Source organism: Trachypithecus francoisi, unplaced genomic scaffold, assembly GCF_009764315.1.
Source record: "Trachypithecus francoisi isolate TF-2019V2 unplaced genomic scaffold, Tfra_2.0 Lachesis_group11, whole genome shotgun sequence".
Taxonomy (NCBI): domain Eukaryota; kingdom Metazoa; phylum Chordata; class Mammalia; order Primates; family Cercopithecidae; genus Trachypithecus; species Trachypithecus francoisi.
Genome location: NW_022681456.1, coordinates 79718527 through 79738272, shown reverse-complemented (window position 1 = coordinate 79738272; position 19746 = coordinate 79718527). Strand labels below are relative to the sequence as shown.

Sequence of the window (19746 nt, the reverse complement as noted above, 5' to 3'; positions counted from 1 at the left end):
TTGGTAGAGAGGAAGGCTTGGTGGGAGAAGGGTCAGGTTGTTTTTGGGGTAAGGCCTGGGGGCATAGGGCATGGAGAAGAGCTAGAAAGGGGGTACTTCAGGTGGTGCTGTTGGATAGAGCCAGACTTCCAGGTCAGTTGATTCCACAACTGCAGTGAGAAGTCAGATTTGCAAATAATTATGGTGGCTACAGTGGGGTGATTAGGCTGCCAGCTGGTGTTGGCACCATTTAGGTTGGGAAGGGAGCTTGGCTGGCTGGGGGTTGAGGGCTGGGGCCTGGGGGCTGGTCATAGGGAGAGGCTGAGTGATTCTCTGGCAGGCAGGACCTGGGGGCTAGGGACGTTTTTCCTTTTATTCCTATTCCTTGGCTTCCCTGCTCCCCTGTTTATCAGCTCTTGCATATCTGCTTGGCACCGTGTCCCTTGTTCTCTCCTCTGTGCCCACCTTGTTTGGAAACTTCTTGCAGCCTGAACTGAGTGAACACACATGCCAACAGTATTGCCAAACTTCCTAAACCGTGAGCATCTCTCTACTAAGCAACTGCTTTAGAAATTCCAGTCTGGAAGATACATAATAAACCAAATTGCACTAGATACTTCAAAGACTTCTTGGTCCCTCCTGTTCTCTCCCATTCTGCTCTTCTTTGAAATGCCAACAAAATTTGCTGTTGTTTTTAATTGCAGTGAAATAAATTGAAGACAGATATGCCGGAGAACTTCCTGGAAAGTTCATGGAGGTTAAAATGTGGCCTTTCTCTGATAAAGAAAAACATCTACCCTTCTCCTTTAAGCACTGGGCTAGAGCTGATTTGGGGAAGCAGTGAGCCAGTCAGAAAGGATGAACTCAGGAACTGGGAAATTAAGGCCCAAGCATCCTACTTCCCCAGTGTCTCCAACGCAGTCCCTGAATCTGAGAACCATAAAGGCTACAGAGAAGGAACAATCCCCAGAGATAGTTAGTAAAATCGGGGCAGTGCTGGGACCAGACCCAAATCCTGCTGATCCATAATCTGATGCTGCCCTCATCACACGTGCAGTCAGACTCTTGCCAAGTTTTTAATTTACTTTCCCATCCCAGACTACCTTCAACATCTGTTAGGCCCCATAGAAGCAGGGCATCTGCTGGGAACAGCTGTTGGGATGTGGTTTGGAGGGCTGGTGGGGTGGTCCATGTGGAGGTGGTTAATGAGCAAAATCAAATGGTATAGGGAGGGATAAGAGGGGTGGACAAATGAACCAGAGAAAGAGTTCTTCTGGACTGGGTACTGGGAGCCTTCTCTTCAGTTTGCCTTCCTCTGACCTTCTCACCCACCCCTCCCAATTCCTCCCTCTCTCAAGGGCTGAAGTCTGACGGAAAGGTGACTCATTTGTGTTCTTGGCTGGGAGCTGGGACACCTGGGTTCTTATTGGTCTGGGCTGAGGCTCAAGCTGCTTAGATTATTCCCTTCCTCATGTGATCTGAGTTGTGCTGGGCTGTTGCTAGGAACACCTGTTAGAAACGGCTTCTGGTCAGAAGGCGCAGGCACAGGAGGAGTCTGAAAGCAGTCTCTCCCACTTCTTCAGTGTGTTTCCAGCCTCTCTAATGCAGCACCTTTCAAATCTCCTTTCCTTTCCTCCCTGCCCCCTTAATACCTCCTACCTCTTTTCCTTTCTCCACCCTCCTGGTTTCTGTCCTTCCCCCACTGTCTTCCAATCTTCCCCAGGCTCTGCCTCATTCCCTTCCCTCATCCCACCCCCACCGATAGCTCCTCTGTCCAGTGCTGAGGGCTCTTTCACCACTGCTGCCATGTCAACAGTGCCTCCCAGGATGGCAACCCAGCTTTGCCACCAGGGGGGCTATTTTTATCTGTGGAGCCACCCCCGCCACAGTGCCCAGCCAGCTGCCAGAACTGGGGCTGTCTGTATAGCAATGGAAGCCAGAAGCCAGGGGAGTAGGGGAGTGGGAATGCTCGGGTAAGGTGGAGAGCTAGTTGTTCTTGGTTTCTGGAGCTTTGTGCTCTTCGTGCTCTGCAGCCTCTGCCTCCACTGCCTCACTGGGGCCTCTGGAATAAGAAGCCAGAGAGAAGCCCTAAACCTCTGGAGTGGTGGCATCAGGGAGACTAGAGCTTTCCCACAAATATCCAGGTGCCGTTTGAGGCCTGGATGGAAACTCAGGGGTCCTGGCTGTAGGAGTGGGCATATGGGACTTTGTTTATGAATGACTCAATGAATATTTGCTGAACTAACTAAAGATTTGGACTAAATAATTGTCCTTGACATTCATGTATCACTTTAGGGTTCCCAAGGTGTTCTCATACCATATCTCATTAGGTCCTTGTGAAAATTCTGTGAAGCATGTATTATTTACCCATTTTACAGACCAGGAAACTGAAGCTCAGTGTGACTTTCCCAAGGTCACACATAGTAATAAAATCTAGGCAAAAGTTTGTGATTTCTTTTTAAATTTAGTTTTTTCTTTTCAACTGAGCTAGCCAGACAAGTCTCCTGATTTTAAACTCATGCCCTCTTTCTATTGGAATTAGATGATTTCCTTGGTTCTTTCAATTTCTGAGATTTTGGAGCTTTGAAGTCAGCCAGTGAATCCCTTCCCAAGCACCACCCCTTTATCCCCATCCACCCCCACCCCTTTTTCCTTACCAGAGACAGAGTCTCCCATCCTTTGTTTCCTGCCTCAACCTTATTCTTCACTGCAGGCTGGGCAGGCATTAGAGTTGGGTTCCTTTCTATTTTTAAACTACATTTAAGGGCTAAAGGAAAATCCATACTGGACCCTTTGTTGAGGTCATCACATTTATGTCCTGCCTGCCAGCCAGGTGACAGTCTCCTTAGAGGTGGAGTGTGGGGTATGTGTATATGTGTGGGTAAGTGTTTATGTGTGAAATTTTTCCCCAGGAAGGGATGATGGTTGATCACTATCCCTCCTCATTAGGAACAATAAATAATAATAACAGGTTAGGACAAAGTATGCAGCATGCATACATGGGCTGAAGGGTTGAGCAGCCATTCGACCAACCAGCTTTGGTTCTAGTGGGTAAGAGAGCAGAGGAATGGACAAGATACCCTCTTCGAGGCTTTTCTGGTCTAAGAAATCTTTACTTTTCATTAGGAGAGTTGAGTTTAGCACTTACTTGGCTAGAGTGGCAGGGTCTGGAGTGAGGGTACAAGATGAGGCAGGGAAGCTGGCCTGGGTTGGAGGTTGTTAGTGTTCCAGGCTGTGTACTGCCATCTGCCCCCACTCCTAGTCCCATCCTGCAACGCAAGCCTGTCCACAGAACATGCCAAATGACCTGTGCTCATCTCCCGGGTGGCATTCAGGGGCTCTGACACTGGGTCTAGTCCTTTCTCTCTAAAAACACTCATCAGCTTGTGGCCATTGTGGGGAGGGTGGTGGTGGGACACAGAGAGAAAGAGAGGGATACAGGTGTGGGTTGATTTCTCCCAAGATCTGCAGCAGCCCTGCTTCACGGCTACCAGGTGTTCACTAGAGAATAGCCTTAAGATATTTGACTTCCACTCCTCTTGTTGAGATCGAAGCCCACTTCCACTTGTCCCAGTACTCGGTGGAGCTGAGAAACAGCAGGTTCCCCAACTTCATTTATTTCTAATTCTTCAAGGCTTTGGCATAATGACAAAGTATTTTAATTTCTTCCTGCTTTTGATGGGTAGGGGTAAAGGGAAAACTTCCTGTCATAAAATCCTAGCTGTTGGCCTGTGTCTTCTCTTTTCCCTTTCTGCTGACATACTCCACTCCATTAGTTCCTTTTCCTCTCTACCACAGCCAGAGACCTAGATCTAACAGACTGCAGATCCCCGAACTCTTTTCCCCAACGCGTTGGGCTTCACCCGCCGGCTCTCCCCCTTAGCCCCGCCCAACTCCTCATCTGACCAATCACGGCCTCAGTGTACATGTATTGGTGATGTCATCTCCTAGCCAATCAGGAGGCGGGCTGGGACAGTGTGCGCACGTCCACTTGGAGCTGCAGGGACTGGGTTCTTCCCTCCCCAACCTTGGCGAAAGCAAAGTCTGAAGGCAGGAGAGGGGGTCCTGGTCCTCAGACCCCTTCGGGGTGCCTCTTTTGGCCCCTTCTGGGCCATCTCGTCGTTTCTCCTTACCTCTGAGCAGGATTGACCTCTCTCTGGTTAATTCATGGTTATTCCCCATTTTCCATTTTACAAATGAGAAAACTGGGGCTGGGGGTGTTAATTTGCCCAACCCCTTGGTTTCTACGAGCAAGTTCTCTTGACTTTCATTCTCTGCTTGTGGGTGGAGGGCCCTTCCCTCCCTGTTGAGCCGGCCTCTGGATAAGGATCCCCTGACACCTAGCTTCAGGAAGCCCCTCCCTACAGTTTCTTATTCTCTGTGGGAAGTTCATCCCCCTGTCTTACTTCCATTCTGTGAGGTGGATTAAAGCTCATTTTGAAGAATGGCCCCAGAAAAAGACCCTGAGGAGGGAGCTGAATCTGCTAAGCTCCTTTTGGGGGTTCTTACAGGACCCCTTCCCCTCACGCTACAGACTTCCTCTCCGTGACAGATTCAGGATGGTTCCCTGTTCCTGCACCCTTAAACCTCTTGCTAACCCCCTTTTTCCCAAAGAGGAGCCCCACCTCCTCAGACCAAGAGGCTGGCCTGTGCTATTTCTGTCCTTTCTGGGCTTCCTCTGAGAACAGATTCTTGTTTCCCATCTGATTCAGATGTGAAACTTTTCCCGCAGCCTCCCCTCTCACCCAGTTCTGGTAGGCTGGGTCTCTGCCTCCCCACTCTCTTCTTCCTGCAGCCAGGCCCCTCCCCAGAGTTCTCTCTGGTCAGTCGCTCAGTTCTACTGGGACCTGGAGGAGGAGGGCAGGGGCCAAAGAGGAAGTTGTCCCCGCTTAGGGGCCCTAGGGCTCCCGGGGTCAGGATTTTGATACTCTGAAGCAGGAAACTTTGATTCCCATGGCAAATCCTGTTGCTGTTCAGAGGAGCCACCTTCAGGGCCCCATCCTCAGGTAGGTGCCAGGGATGAGGAGAGGAAGGGGGAGGAGGAAGAGGACAGGTTGCTCATGGATCCACCAGTTGTAGTTTAGTGAAGTGGAGAGATCAAGACCTGACAGTCCTCCATATGTTTTGTGTGTGTGTGTGCGTGCCAACTTCACCTTTTACTCTGTCCATCTTGCCCTTTACCTTACTCTCCTTCCATTTCCATTCCCCCCTCCCTTTTTGAAATTGCTTCTTCTTGACTATGGCAGGTGACTTATCAGTGTTTCTTCCTTTTCTCTCCTTCCTGACTCCCAGCATCCTTAGGACCTCACATCCCTTTGAAATTTAATCTTGTCTTAAGAACCCAAACTGGAAATACAGTTCTTCTCCTGACTACCATCCCCTATCTTATTCTGAAGTCCTTCAGAGTTAGGATCTCCCCAGACCCACTCAAAGTCCTCACCTCACTGTTCTTCTTCAGGAAGTCCTTCTCTGGCTTCCCTGTCCTAAGCCCCCTACTTATGGTGATCTTTTTGGGAATGTGGGTGCTGGAAGAAGAGGCAGGGGACTTTGGAAATCCCCAGAACACCAGCCATGGTGATACAAATAAATGAACTGTAAAAGCTGGAGAAGCTGAACTCTTCTGAGGTGTTGGGTTATAACTGCCAGAGTCTTTTCCTCCCAATGGCTGCCTAGAGCTAGGAGAGACTGTGGACTTCTGGGAGTCAGGATCTGAGGCTTTTCCAATCATGCAGGGACTGAAGGTAAAGCAGAAAGAAGTGGTGGTAGTGAAACGGGCAGGGATGGAGGTCGAAGGAAAGTTGGGGGAAGCTGCCAGCTTTCCTTGGGGCCAGATGAGGACTGGACAGGGTTGAGCATCCTGTTCTACAGCGAAAGATACCTTTCCTGTGCCAGATTCCATGATGGCTGAAACAGAGGACTTGGATTAAAACTGATGTTGGTGGGATAGAAGGACTTCCTGCAGAAGAAGAGTGAGGTGAGGACTTTGGTCTGGGGAGATCCTAACTCTAAAGGACTTTAGATTAAGAGAGGACCCTGGCAGGCCAGAAAGTATGGGGTGTGTGTGTGGGGGGAGGGGTTATTTGACTTCAAGAGGGTGCAGTTCAGCAGCTGGATCCTTTCAGCCGCTTGAGTCCAGGTCCTCTTCTTAGACTTCTCATTTGTCAAACTTATTCTTTGATCTTTTTTTCCCTCCCTCCCCACCTCCTTCTGGTGTCTGGATCATGTTTGGTTCAGATTTCAACAGAAGCTATACAAGAGCTCCTGGACAAGATCTGTAAGTGAGGGAAGGAGAAAGTCTGAGGGAAGTGTGTGCTTGAAGTCAGCCTACAACCTTACTCTTCTCAGGCTCACCGTTATTTTTAGAAACCCTGGCTCAGAAATCTCCATTGTGAGCTCTGGGAGATAGCCTCACACCTGATTAATTTTCCCCTTTCCATTTTATTTATTTAATGAACTTTTACTGAGCACGTTCTGTATACTCTAAGGATGGAGGCCAAGATAAACAAGTCACTGTCAGCGTCATCAAGACACTCAGTCTTCTATGGGCCAACCGACAGAATTAATTAAGGTTGGACGGGCTGAGACTGTAGAAGCTATGATGGAATGGGTTCCAGCCTCTCTCTAAGCTAATTGCATGATTAGGCTTGTTCTGCCTTAACAGTTTCATTGTTTGGGGACACGGTTAGGTTCCAATGTAGGTCTACATTGAGTTGTAGACCTTGATAACCTGACTGAGATGGATGAGTTGTGTGACCTTAGACAAGTCACTTAACCTCCCTTATAAGGAGCTTGTGAAGATCAAATGAAGTTTGTAATTGTAAAGGAAAGATCATGGCTACTATCTTTCTCCCATTTCCTCTGTTAGGGGGCTTCCTAATTACCAGCCTCAATCCAGACCAACTCAGTCTTCTCCATCTGGACTTGGGAGAGAGAAGGTACTTGTTGGATTTGAAGGGAGTGTGGTGTGAGCTGGTTTGATGCTGATCACCATGATTTGATGCTGATCAGTCAATTCCTATTCAAATTACATTTATGGAGACTTTTTGTATGTGCCAGGTCTTTTAATGTATTATATCACTCAGTCCTCTTATTAATAGCCCCGTGAAATGTTTATTATCATCCTTACCATTTTATAGATGAACAAGTTGAGGCTCTAAGATAAACATTCTCAAAGTTTAGTGTATGTTAGAATAATCTGGGGTGTTTTTTTAAAAATGCAGATTGGGCTGGGAACTATGGTTCATACCTGTAATCCTAACACTTTGGGAGGCCTCAAGCTGAGGATTGCTTAAGCCCAGGAGCTTGAGGTTACAGTGAGCTATGATCATGCCACTTCTAGATCTTGTCCAGGAGCTCTTGTATAGCTTCTGTTGAAATCTGTTGAACCAAACATGATCCAGACATCAGAAGGAGGTGGGAAGGGAGGGAAAGGAAGATTAAATAACACATATGACAAATGAGAAGTCTGAGAAGAGGATCTGGACTAAAGTGGCTGATAGAATCCAGGTGCTGAACTGTACCCTCCTGAAGTCAAATAACACCCCCCACACCTGTACTTGCTGGCCTGGCAGGACCTTCTCTTATTGTAAAGTGTTTTGGAGTTTAGACCTCCCCAGACGCACTCAAAGTCCTCACCTCACTGTTCTTCTGCAGGAAGTCCAGAGTTATGATCGAGAACAGTGTCTCTTAAAAAAAAAAAAAAAGCAGGCTGGGTGCAGTGGCTCGTGTCTGTAATCCCAGCACTTTGGGAGGATGAGGTGGGAGGATCACTTGAGGCCAGAAGTTTGAGAACAACCTGGGCAACATAAACATAGCAGGACCTCATCTCTACAAAAAAAAAAAAAAAAAAAAAAAAAAAAAATTAGCTGGGCATGGTAGCACATGCCTGTAGTCCTAGCTACTCAGGAGGCTGAGGCAGGAGGATCGATTAAGCCCGGCAGGTGGAGGCTGCAGTGAGCTGCAATTGTGCCATTGCACTCCAACCTGGTTGACAAAGTGAGATCCTGTCTCAAAGTAAAAAAAAAAAAAAAAAAAAAAGGCAGATCCCTGGACTGTACCCTCAGAAATGCTGTGGAATTAGACTTAGAATCTATATTTTTTGCATGGATCCAAGGTGATTCTGATGCTGGTGGTCTACAGACCACATTTTAATAAGTACTGATTAAGAGTTAGTGACTTGCTCAAAGGCTCACAGCAGGAAGTACTAGCTTTGAATCCAGGATTCCTGCCTCCCAGACTCATGCTGCTGCTGGATACATCTCACCAAAGCTGCCTCCTGAGCCTTGGTTTCTGCATTGTAAATGGGAATGGCAATTCCTTCCCCGCCTCCCTCCTTCATAGGCCCATTGTGAGGATAAAATGAGGTAATGTAGGAGAAAGCACTTTTAAAAATGTAGAGCTGGCAGCATTGTTAGCGATTATGCAAATACATGCAAATAAGTGCCGTGGGCGTGGCTGCTCACTTTGGGAGCCAGTGCTGGGATGTGGGTTTCAAAAGGTGGGTCGAGAAGGGAACTGGAAGAACTTTGGTGATGGGCATTGACCCTGGGGAAAGTTTTTGTAAAAAGGGCCAAATGAAGCAGAAGGCTGGGGTGGGAATCTGGGGGAGAGAGAGAGAACTATAGGCAGAAGAAGAGGCCTTCCTTCCTTTTTGGGTTTTATGTCCCCAGATTTGAGGGTCTCTGGCTATGGGGACTTATTGGCAGAGGGAAGCCCCAGCTTGTGCCTGGGCACCAAAGGCAAAGCATACCTCTTTGTTCTGTGATCTCTGGGCCGGGTACTCTGGGAGATACTGGCTCATAGCCCCTTTCCAGCTCATTTAGCTGGGAAAGCCTTTTATGATATCTCGCCTCTGTTCCTCCTCCCTAATGAAGCTGGAGCTGGGGCTGAGCTTTACTAAAATCATCCTCTTCCTTGTTAAACAACCTGCTGTTTCCACATGGAGACGGTGCAGCAGGAAGGCTGGAAGTGAGATTTGAGGATAGCCCTCCAACTTCTCTGCCACTTTCCCTTCTGTCCCATTTGCTCTCAGATGTGTTGTCCAGGACTGCTAGGCCCTGAGGTGAGAACTGGCCTGTGATGCTTCCTGGGGCTGGCTATTTTGGGCACCCCGATTCCAAAGCTGCTGAGACCCTGGGATTCTAGAGCTACTTCTGTTCAGGAACGCCATTGTTCTCCCTCCCCCGGCATCCCTGGGAATTGATGCTAATTTCAGCCTCTGGTCCCTGACTCATTCTCTTCTCCCTGACTCATAGGGTGACCTTGAGTTTTTGAAGCCCCTCTCAGTGGGGAATTAGGATGGCCACCATTTCAGCCCCGGTTGGTTTTAGGTGGGTGGGGCAGGGTGAAGGAAAGGAGAGAAAGGAATGTTTACCTGCTTTCATTAAAATCACCATCTGAAGAGCTTTGTTTGCTTTGTGACTGCCTGGGCTGAACTCACCAGACTTCTAAGAAGTCTCCCAGTTAATCATCAAACCCCAGAATTCGTAAGTGTAAAACATGAGGTGATTGTTCCTTCAGGCAAAGCATCCAGTGAGTGAGATCCCTGGGCCCACCCCACCACTTTTATCCTGGAGAAAGCTTCGGTGGGGACAGAGGCAGGGGGTGGGTAGATAACTCTGTCAGAGGTTCTCTCTGGTGTAAGACTGGAAAGGCAGGGGTTAACCTGGCTTTGTCCTGGTTGATGGATTCTGGAATCATAATCCATTAGCTTTGCCTGCATGGAGAGAGGCCAGGCGAAAGCATTCAGATTTGTCTTTGTTCTGTGCTTTTGCCATCCCTCCCAGGCACACAGGGGCTGTGGACATGTAACCCTCACCCCCCACACCATGACCAAGAGACAATGAAATACTCTTGGGGGCTATCTTGATTGCTGTTGACCCCAAAGCCCTCTCCCGTGGGAGAAATAAGCAGTTTCAACTCTTGATTATTCAGGCTATGAAACAGATCATCCTAAAAACATAACTCCAGGGGCTTGTACCTGCCTAATTCTGCTGGGCCCTGGCATTTTAAACAAGACTAAGCACTGACTAAAGAGCTTTTGAGAGGTCAGCTGGTGGTGGGGATGATGGAGCAGAAAAACCTGGCATTAAACTTTGGGTGTAGATAAACTTAATACAGGCAGTGGCAATAGCCTGAGATTTAAAAAGGAACATTAGCTGCTATTATCATTAATGTTGGAATTATTAACTGTTTATGAAAGACTGAGGATGTTTCTGTAAAATGTACCTTATTAGGGGGTATCCTGTTCTCATGATAAGGTAGCTGTGCCTAAGCAGCCTCTCTGTATCTGCTCCCTGCAGGCTGCGCTACATGGTGAAGCAGTTGGAGAACGGGGAGGTAAACATCGAGGAGCTGAAGAAAAATCTGGAGTACACAGCTTCTCTGCTGGAAGCCGTCTACATAGATGAGACACGGTGAGAGAGACCGACAGACAGAGAAGGAGAAAGATGTCAGACATAGTGTTCCAGAGAGAGGGGTTAAGACAAAGATAGACACGTGTGGCATGGACAGAGACAGGAAGAAAGAGACAGAGTGGATGAGATATAAAGAGCTCTAGGTAGTGGCTGGGCACAGTGGCTCACACCTGTAATCCTAGCACTTTGGAGGCCAAGATGGGTGGATTCTTTGAGCCCAGGAGTTTGAGATCAGCCTGGGCAACATGGTGAGACCCTGTCTCTAAAAAAAAAAAAAAAAAATTAGCCAGGGATGGTGGTGTGCTCCTGTAGTTTTAGCTACTTGGGAGGCTGAGGTGGAAGGATGGCTTGAGCCTGGGAGGCAGAGGTTGCAGTGAGCTGAGATTGCACTGCTGCACTCCAGCCTGGGTGACAGAGCAAGACCCTGTCTCAAAAAAAAAAAAAAAAAAAAAAAAAAAAAAAAAAGAGCTCCAGGTATCCAGGGAGAAATAATGGTAGTAGAGACAAAGAAGCAGAGGCAAACACAGAGATGCAAAGATAGAGACAAACACAGATATCAAGAAGGACAGAAGCCTGTTTCAGAGTTGGAAGGCGCCTTAAAGCTCATCTAGTCTAGTGTGGAATGCCTCCAGACGTTGCTGCCCAACATGGGAGCCACCATTCTGGGTAGCTATCCAGCACCTGAAATGTGGCAAGTAGGAACTGAGATGTGTATGTAAAATATGTGATGGATTTCAAAGACTTAGAAAAAAGAATGTAAGATATATTATTCATATATATATATATATTTTTTGTTTTTGTTTTTGTTTTGAGACGGAGTTTGCTCTTGTTGGCCAGGCTGGAGTGCAGTGGCGTGATCTTGGCTCACTGCAACCTCCGCCTCCGGGGTTCAAGCAATTCTCCTGCCTCAGCCTCCAGAGTAGCTGGGATTACAGGCAGATGCCACTACGCCCTGCTAATTTTTGTATTTTTAGTAGAGATGGGGTTTCTCCATGTTGGTCAGGCTGGTCTCGAACTCCTGACCTCAGGTGATCTGCCCGCTTTGGCCTCCCAAAGTGCTGGGATTACAGTCGTGAGCCATCACACCCAGCTGATATCTCATTAATTAATTAATTAATTTTTTTTTTTTTTAAGACAGAGTCTTGCTCTGTCGCCCAGGCTGGAGTGCAGTGGCTGGATCTCAGCTCACTGCAAGCTCCGTCTCCTGGGTTTACGCCATTCTCCTGCCTCAGCCTCCCAAGTAACCAGGACTACAGGCGCCCGCCACCTTGCCCGGCTAGTTTCTTTTTGTATTTTTTAGTAGAGACGGGGTTTCACCATGTTAGCCAGGATGGTCTCGATCTCCTGACCTCGTGATCCGCCCGTCTCGGCCTCCCTAAGTGCTGGGATTACAGGCTTGAGCCACCGTGCCCGGCCTCATTAATTTATTTTATAAGGCTGGGTGTGGTAGCTCACGCCTGTAATCCCAACACTTTGGAAGGCTGAGGCAGGCTGATGGCTTGAGCCCAGGAGTTCCAGACCAGCCTGGGCAATATGATGAAACCCTGTCTCTACAAAAAATTAAAGAATTAGCTGGGCATGGTGGTGTGCACCTGTAGTCCCAGCTCCTTGGGAGGCTGAGTGGGGAGGATCAACTGAATCTGGGAAGGTTGAGATTGCAGTGAGCTGTGATCACACCACTGCACTCCAGCCTGGGCAATAAAGTGAGACCCTGTCTAAAAATACACACACACACACACACACATACACACACACATACACACACACTATTGGTTTCATGTTGAAATGATATTTTGGAGGTACTAGGTAAAATAAAATTTATTGCTGGGCGTGGTGGCTCACGCCTATAATCCCAGCACTTTGGGAGGCCGAGGCGGGTGGATCAACTGAGGTCAGGAGTTCAAGACCAGCTTGGTGTGGTGGTAGGCACCTGTAATCCTAGCTACTCAGGAGGCTGAGGCAGGAGAATCACGTGAACCCGGGAGGCGGATGTTGCAGTGAGCCGAGATCGCTCCACTGCACTCTGACCTGGGCAACAGAGTGAGACTATGTCTCAAAAATAAAATAAATAAATAAATAAATAGATAAATAAATAAAATTTATCATTAAAGTGAATTTCATCTGTTTCTCTTTCCCTTTTTAAAGTGGCCTACTAGACAATTTAAAATTTCATATATGCGGCATTTTATTTCTATTGCATTTTATTTCTATTGGATGGTGCTGCTCTATAGCATCCCTGAAAGATGCATTCCATTTCCTGCTTAAACGCTTCCGTAGTTGGGATGCTCACTGCCTCACACAGAGACCTGTTTCATTAGCAGAGATGTTAGATAGAGACATAAAAAGATATAGAAAAAGAAAGGAAACAGGGTTGAAGACAGAGAGAGAGCTGGCATGAGAGTTACTAAATGTGGGGTATGGCTGGGTACAGGGTCTCTGGGCTGTGGAAGCACCTGCTGTCTTTCCTCTGTGACTCCCCTTCTGGGGTCTCAGGCATATCTTGGACACGGAGGACGAGCTGCAGGAGCTGCGGTCAGATGCCGTGCCTTCGGAGGTGCGGGACTGGCTGGCCTCCACCTTCACCCAGCAGGCCCGGGCCAAAGGCCGCCGAGCAGAGGAGAAACCCAAGTTCCGAAGCATTGTGCACGCTGTGCAGGCTGGGATCTTCGTGGAACGGTGAGGCTCGCCTACACTCAGCCTCCCTCTGCCTTTAGCTGTGTCCCTCTTTCCCAGCCACCCTGGTCTGCCATGAGCACCAGCCATATGATCCCATGGCTCATCTCCATATCCCCAGCTGGCCAGACCTCCACTCCCAGACCTTCATATGTGGGCTTCTTCTCATTGTTCTCTCTTAGGATGTTCCGGAGAACATACACCTCTGTGGGCCCCACTTATTCTACTGCGGTCCTCAACTGTCTCAAGGTGATCTCTGGGTTTTTGGGAAAGAGGAGAAGGTTGGGGGATGGAATAGCCATTGGGACTTCTAGACCCTGTTTATGGCATAATTTTTGCCTGCCTTTTTTTTTTTTTTTGAGATGGAGTCTCACTCTTGTCTCCCAGGCTGGAGTGCAGTGGTGTGATCTTGGCTCACTGCAACCTCTGCCTCCCTGCAAGCGATTCTCCTGCCTCAGCCTCCTGAGTAGCTGGGATTACAGGTGCCAACCACCATGCCCAGCTAATTTTTGTAGTTTTAGTAGAGATGGGGTTTCACCATGTTGGCCAGGCTGGTCTCTTGACCTCAAGTGATCTGCCCACCTTGGCCTCCCAAAGTGCTGGGGTTACAGGCATGAGCCACTGCGCCCGGCCTGCTTTCCCTTTTAACTGTTGTTCTCACATTTGTCAAAACAGCTTTTGCCCACTCTAGGAGCAAACTCCTGCCTTCCTGTGTCTCCCATACTGAGGGATATATGGGAAGAAAGAGGCACACTTCACCATCTCTTTGCTTTCCTATTTACCAAGACTTTGTACTCGTGGGAAGTCCTTCTTGAAGTCTAACTTCAACTCTTGCTGCTGTTGGAAAGCAACATAATCTATGGTTTCTCCACAGAACCTGGATCTCTGGTGCTTTGATGTCTTTTCCTTGAACCGGGCAGCAGATGACCATGCCCTGAGGACCATTGTTTTTGAATTGCTGACTCGGCATAACCTCATCAGCCGCTTCAAGGTTGGGCAGCATCCTACCTCTACCTGCAGGCAGGATTCTCCACTCCTCTCATGCCTGTTCTAAAAGCCTCCCAACAAACAGATTCCATAGATCCCCTCACTCAGTCTCAACAGCAGGGAAATCTCCCCACGCCCACGCCCAGTCTACCTTTTCTGTCATTTGCTGCAGTCTTAGTTCCAGACTTCATGAATTGCTTTCTAGGGGGAGATTCTAGGTCTGCAACCATCTAGCCTGGGATTCTGCTCCCCCTCGCTTTGCTTTCTTCCCCCAGCTTGTCCTCTCTAGGCCGACTGGCAGTGTGGACACTGGAGGCCTGGAGTTCAGATGCTGTCAGCCAGTGCCCTTTGGGACTGGAATCCATGTGTTTCCTGGATAAAACTGACCACTCCCTCCCCTATCCCCCAGTTCTGGTCTCTGTGCAAGGAATTTTATGGAGAAGGTCAGCTCTTGACAGGCTGGGGTGGGGTTGTATGACAGGGGGACGATGTGTGAACTTCATTTGCTCTTCAGCTTGTCTGGATGGGAAGAATTATATGAGATTAAAGTCCTTCCTAGATCCTGTACCAGAAGGGAGCATCTTTTGGGAGGGAAAAAGTGCCAGGAAAAAAAAGAAAACACTTTCACATGGAAAAACCACATTTGGAAGTAGAGGGTGAGGGAGGTTGAAGAGCCATAATGGGGATATTGGGTCAGCACTTTGGGGAGCAGCAGATGTTTACGGTGAAGGGAAACATGGATGATCTGAAGGGCCATAGAGGGGCGGTCAAAGGAGTCCAGGTGGAGAGTCCCCTCCCAGGCCATCTTTGGGAGGTCATTCCATTCGTCCTCTGCCTCCACTTCACTTGAACAAATTATTTGTGCATGTGAGCCCTTCCTCCACCCTTGACTCCTCCTTTTACAACTCCCTAGTTTCCAAAACTTTCCCGAGATGCTCAGTTGAAATCTTCTTAAGTGCCTTCTGGAAGCCTGTTCTGCAATTTTACTCCCTTCTTTCCACTCCTGCCCTCTCCAGGACAGAGAATAGCAGGGCTGTCTTTTTCCTAAGACTTTTCCCAGCTCATGTTTCTCCAAACTGGCTCTCAGACTTCAGTCACTAGCTTCTCCTAAAGTCTGCCTCCTTACCTGGAAGTACTGGGTTTGGGGGACCTCAAGAGTAGCTGTTTTGGGTTGGGTTTGCCCAGTCCCAGTCTGCTTTGCTCCAAGGCAGTTAGAGGAAGGAGGCGGTGCTTATTGTTTTAGTTATCTTTGATGGTAGGGCCAGTAGCAGCTGCCCTTCTCAAACTCCACATTCTCTTCCTGGGCACCTAGCCCCTCCCCTACTCCTCCCTTTTTCTTCCCTTCCCTCCAGGGACGCCATGGCAACGCAAAAGCAAGGGCAGTCGTCATGGAAACAGTCCTTTAAAATTTCCTGAATTTGGGGCACAGCCCTCCAGGGGTGCGGGTGGGGGATGTTAGGGTCTGGCTGACTAGTGGTGTTTCTTCTGTGTCTCTGTCACTGTATTGCTCATCTCTACAGAAACCTCCCGAGTCCTGAACCTTCGTCCCTTCCTAGCCTCCAGAGATTCAGGGACAGATCACCAGTCCTGTCCTCTGGGAGCCTTGAGCCTTCTGAAGGAGGCAGACATACCCTAAGGGTGTATACAGAGACAGGGACCGAATTCAGAGTAGCTGGACAGAGAGCTCTGGCTCATGGTGCTTTTGTGTGTGTTCTGTGGGACTGAGGGTGGGGGTACTGGTGCATGTAGAGGGTAGGTGGTCAGGGAGGGTTTCTCAAAGGAGAGGGTAACCCACATCTGGCTGGAAGAGTCCTCTCTAGGTCATCTTCATTCCCTTGCTTCCAAGCCCTTCTTCATGGTTTTGGATTTGGGGATGGAGTGGGGTGGTTGGAAGGTAGGAGGGAAGTTTGCCTTTTCTTTGAAATCTCCAGGGAAATAATAATAATTATAGCTATTCTTTTTTTTATTTTTTTATTTTTTTATTTTTTTTATTTGAGATGGAGTCTCGCTCTGTCGCCCAGGCTGGAGTACAGTGGCTGGATCTCAGCTCACTGCAAGCTCCGCCTCCCGGGTTTATGCCATTCTCCTGCCTCAGCCTCCCGAGTAGCTGGGACTACAGGTGCCTGCCACCTTGCCCGGCTAGTTTTTTGTATTTTTAGTAGAGACGGGGTTTCACTGTGTTAGCCAGGATGGTCTCGATCTCCTGACCTCGTGATCCGCCCGTCTCGGCCTCCCAAAGTGCTGGGATTACAGGCTTGAGCCACCGCGCCCGGCCAATTATAGCTATTCTTTAGACAGCATTTACTAAATGCCTTGTACTTATCTCATTAATTTCCAGGTCGGTGGTATTATCTTCATTCTGCAATTAAGTATCTGAGGTACAGAGAGGCATGTGACTTTCCCAAGTTGCACAGCCAGCAGGTGGTAGAGGCAGGATATGAGCCAGGTTTACCTGACTAGGTCCTGTGCTCTCTCCCTATGCCACACTGCCTTCTACAGAAAGCTGAGGTTGTTGATCTTGGTCTGTAGTCACCACCATTCCTGTGGATCCTTGATACACCTCCATTTCCCCCACCCCCTCCGCAGATTCCCACTGTGTTTTTGATGAGTTTCCTGGAGGCCTTGGAGACAGGCTATGGAAAGCACAAGAATCCTTACCACAACCAGATCCATGCAGCTGATGTTACCCAGACAGTCCATTGCTTCTTGCTCCGCACAGGGATGGTGGTAGGTGCCCTGGAGATGATTCTTCTGTGATGCAGGGCCTATGGCTACAGAACTGGGAGGTCTAGAGTGTACTCCCATTTCCATTTCTCCTCTTTGGTTCTTATTGGGCACTCCAAAGCCTTTACAGAGTCGAACAGGATGAAACTCATTCTAGAGAATTCCCAGGTAGACTAAAACTTCTTGGACAGTGCTAGGGACGTGTGCTGGGATGCAATGGGAATGTTGCAGGTTCGGATGGAGGAAGCTCCTTGGCCATTCCAGGAGCTGAGAAACCTGGCTGCATGAACCAAGAGCTGGCCTGGAAGCATGGAAGGGATGGGATGAGTGGTCTAGCCTGTGTGTGGAGGTTCTTGGGCAGTGACCAGCAGGCGTCAGCCCTCTCTTATTCTTTCTCTTTCCTCCTGTAGCACTGCCTGTCGGAGATTGAGGTCCTGGCCATCGTCTTTGCTGCAGCTATCCATGATTATGAGCACACAGGCACTACCAACAGCTTCCACATCCAGACCAAGTGAGGGGTGGGGATGTGGCAGGGGCAGGAGAGGCCAAGCGGAGGTGGGGGAGGTTGCCAGAGTCCCTTTTTACAGGGGGTGGTCATGATGACCTGTGGCTTTGTAGGTCAGAATGTGCCATCCTGTACAATGATCGTTCAGTGCTGGAGAATCACCACATCAGCTCTGTCTTCCGACTGATGCAGGATGATGAGCTGAACATTTTCATCAACCTCACCAAGGATGAGTTTGTGTGAGCAAAAGCCAGTACTTGGCATCCCTAAGAGCCTCCCTTACCACAAACCCCATTTTCCACTTCCTGGACGTGCTGCCCAGGAGCACCGAGGGGGCTGATCGCTTCTCTTTTTATGTCCACTCAGAGAACTCCGAGCCCTGGTCATTGAGATGGTGTTGGCCACAGACATGTCCTGCCATTTCCAGCAAGTGAAGACCATGAAGACAGCCTTGCAACAGCTGGAGAGGTGGCATCTGGTGGGGTGTGGCTGGGGCCAGGCCAGAGGGAGGGGTGTGTGGACTGGGGGGTATACACAAGGGTAGTTGGTGTGCCAGGTCTTTACCTGGATGTAGAGACTCCACTGGCTCCAGGTATCCGACTGCATCTCTGTGTAAGTGTGGTGTGTGTGTGTGTGTGTGTGGCCTTACCTTACATACACCCGAGGCAGCTGATCCACTGGAGAGTGCTTTGGGCTGGGAATCTAAGATGGGGGTTCTCATTGCAGCTCCAGGACAGGCTTACTCTGGAATGTTGGAAAATTCATTCGACCCTTCTGGACCCCAGTTTTATTAGCTCTGAAATGGTGGAAATGACATGCCTCTCCCAACAACAGCTTGCCCCTAGTTCCTAGTCTCATAGGGCGATTGGGAGAGTCATATGAGGTTTAAACAAACGCACAGAACAAATGCCATAATTGCATCTAATGCTGCTTAAAAGTGGGTGGGAATGTATAAATGTGTGTGTGAGTGGACTCTGTGTGTGTCCTGAAGGTGTGTGTTAATCTCTGTGTATGGTGTTTATGTGTGGGAGAGTATGCAGTGTCATAGTGGGTCATGGTTGAGGGTATAATAATAATTATTACTATTCTAAATAATATCTACTGAGCACTTATTATGTGCTAGACACTCTCCTGAATACTTATTTGTTGTTTGTCACTTAATTCTCAGAACTACCTGATATGTCGTAGGGTTGTTATTTCCATTTTAGAGTTGAAGAAAATGAAATATGGAAATTTTAAGTAACTTGCACAGTGTCACACAGCTAACATGTGGTAGGTATAGATGGGAACCCAGGCCCTTCGATTCTAAGAGCCTGGGCTCTCAGCTACTAACCTGTGCTGCTACCTAAACATATATAAGTGTGTGTGTGTGTCTATGTGTGTGTGTATGTGTGTGTGTGTGTAGCTTTGGAGGGTGTTTGAAGTTATGTGAGGCCGGGCGTGGTGGCTCATGCCTGTAATTCCAGCACTTTGGGAGGCCGAGGCAGGTGGATCGCTTGAGGTCAGGAATTTGAGACCAGCCTGGCCAACATGGCAAAACCTTGTCTCTACCAAAAAAATACAAAAATTAGCTGGGTGTGGTGGCATGTGCGCCTGTAGTCCCAGCTACTCAGGAGGCTGAGGTAGGAGAATCATTTGAACCCAGGTGACGGAGGTTGCAGTGAGCTGAAATTGTGTCACTGCATTCCAGCTTGAGCAACAGAGTGAGATCCTGTCTCAAAAAAAAAACAAAAAACAAAAAAGAAGTTATGTGATAGGGTGTGCATGGGAAATTAGGGAATGGTCCAGGTTTCCTTTTCCTAAAAGATCAGTCTCCCTTCCCTTGCCACCTGCCCCAACCAGGATTGACAAGCCCAAGGCCCTGTCGCTCCTGCTCCATGCTGCTGACATCAGCCACCCAACCAAGCAGTGGTCGGTCCACAGCCGCTGGACCAAGGCCCTCATGGAGGAATTCTTCCGCCAGGTAGTGCGGCATCTTTGCTTCCCCTGTGCCTATGGGGCCTTATCTCCCCCTTTGCCCTCTAAGTTCCCCACTCATACTCCATATCCTCCTTTTGCTACCTGTAGTCTCTGACCTGATACCAAATCCTTGGGGTAAAATCCCATTATCCTAAAAGCCTAACAATAGTTGCATTTCATTTGCATATATTTCATTTGCATATTACTAATTTCCAGGTCAACAGTGCAAAAATTTCACACAACCCCCCACCCCTGCCACCTGCCACCTGTACCCCAGATCTGGTAGGTCTGAGGTATCCTCTCCAGCTTTCCTACCCTGCTGTCTCCTCTAGGGTGACAAGGAGGCAGAGTTGGGCCTGCCCTTTTCTCCCCTCTGTGACCGCACTTCCACGCTGGTGGCACAGTCTCAGATAGGTGAGTGTCCTCTCCTGCAGGAAGGGGAGGACTGGGAAGGGGAACAGATACTGCCTGGGTCAGGATTGCTCCAAGTCCTCAATCCCCCAA

General features: G+C 48.7%; 1 protein-coding gene across 11 annotated transcripts in view; it reads left to right on the top strand.

Moving 5' to 3' along the window:
- PDE1B (phosphodiesterase 1B) overlaps positions 1 to 19746 on the top strand; it is a 31289-nt gene that overhangs the window by 7716 nt on the left and 3827 nt on the right. For 5 of the 11 annotated variants that reach the window (XR_004439831.1, XR_004439832.1, XM_033221788.1 and 2 more), the window contains 10 exons: positions 10281 to 10394; positions 12888 to 13070; positions 13250 to 13316; positions 13942 to 14058; positions 16641 to 16781; positions 17189 to 17289; positions 17397 to 17522; positions 17650 to 17751; positions 19126 to 19246; positions 19575 to 19656. Coding sequence is in view for 9 of the 11 variants with exons in the window: in XM_033221788.1 (XP_033077679.1) it covers positions 10281 to 10394; positions 12888 to 13070; positions 13250 to 13316; positions 13942 to 14058; positions 16641 to 16781; positions 17189 to 17289; positions 17397 to 17522; positions 17650 to 17751; positions 19126 to 19246; positions 19575 to 19656 (1154 nt within the window). In the remaining 2 variants the exon portion in view is untranslated. Of the gene's footprint in view, positions 1 to 2671; positions 4986 to 5059; positions 5954 to 8009; positions 9041 to 10280; positions 10395 to 12887; positions 13071 to 13249; positions 13317 to 13941; positions 14059 to 16640; positions 16782 to 17188; positions 17290 to 17396; positions 17523 to 17649; positions 17752 to 19125; positions 19247 to 19574; positions 19657 to 19746 lie in introns of those variants that run through there. The other 6 variants (XM_033221789.1, XM_033221793.1, XM_033221792.1 and 3 more) reach the window with 6 other exon arrangements.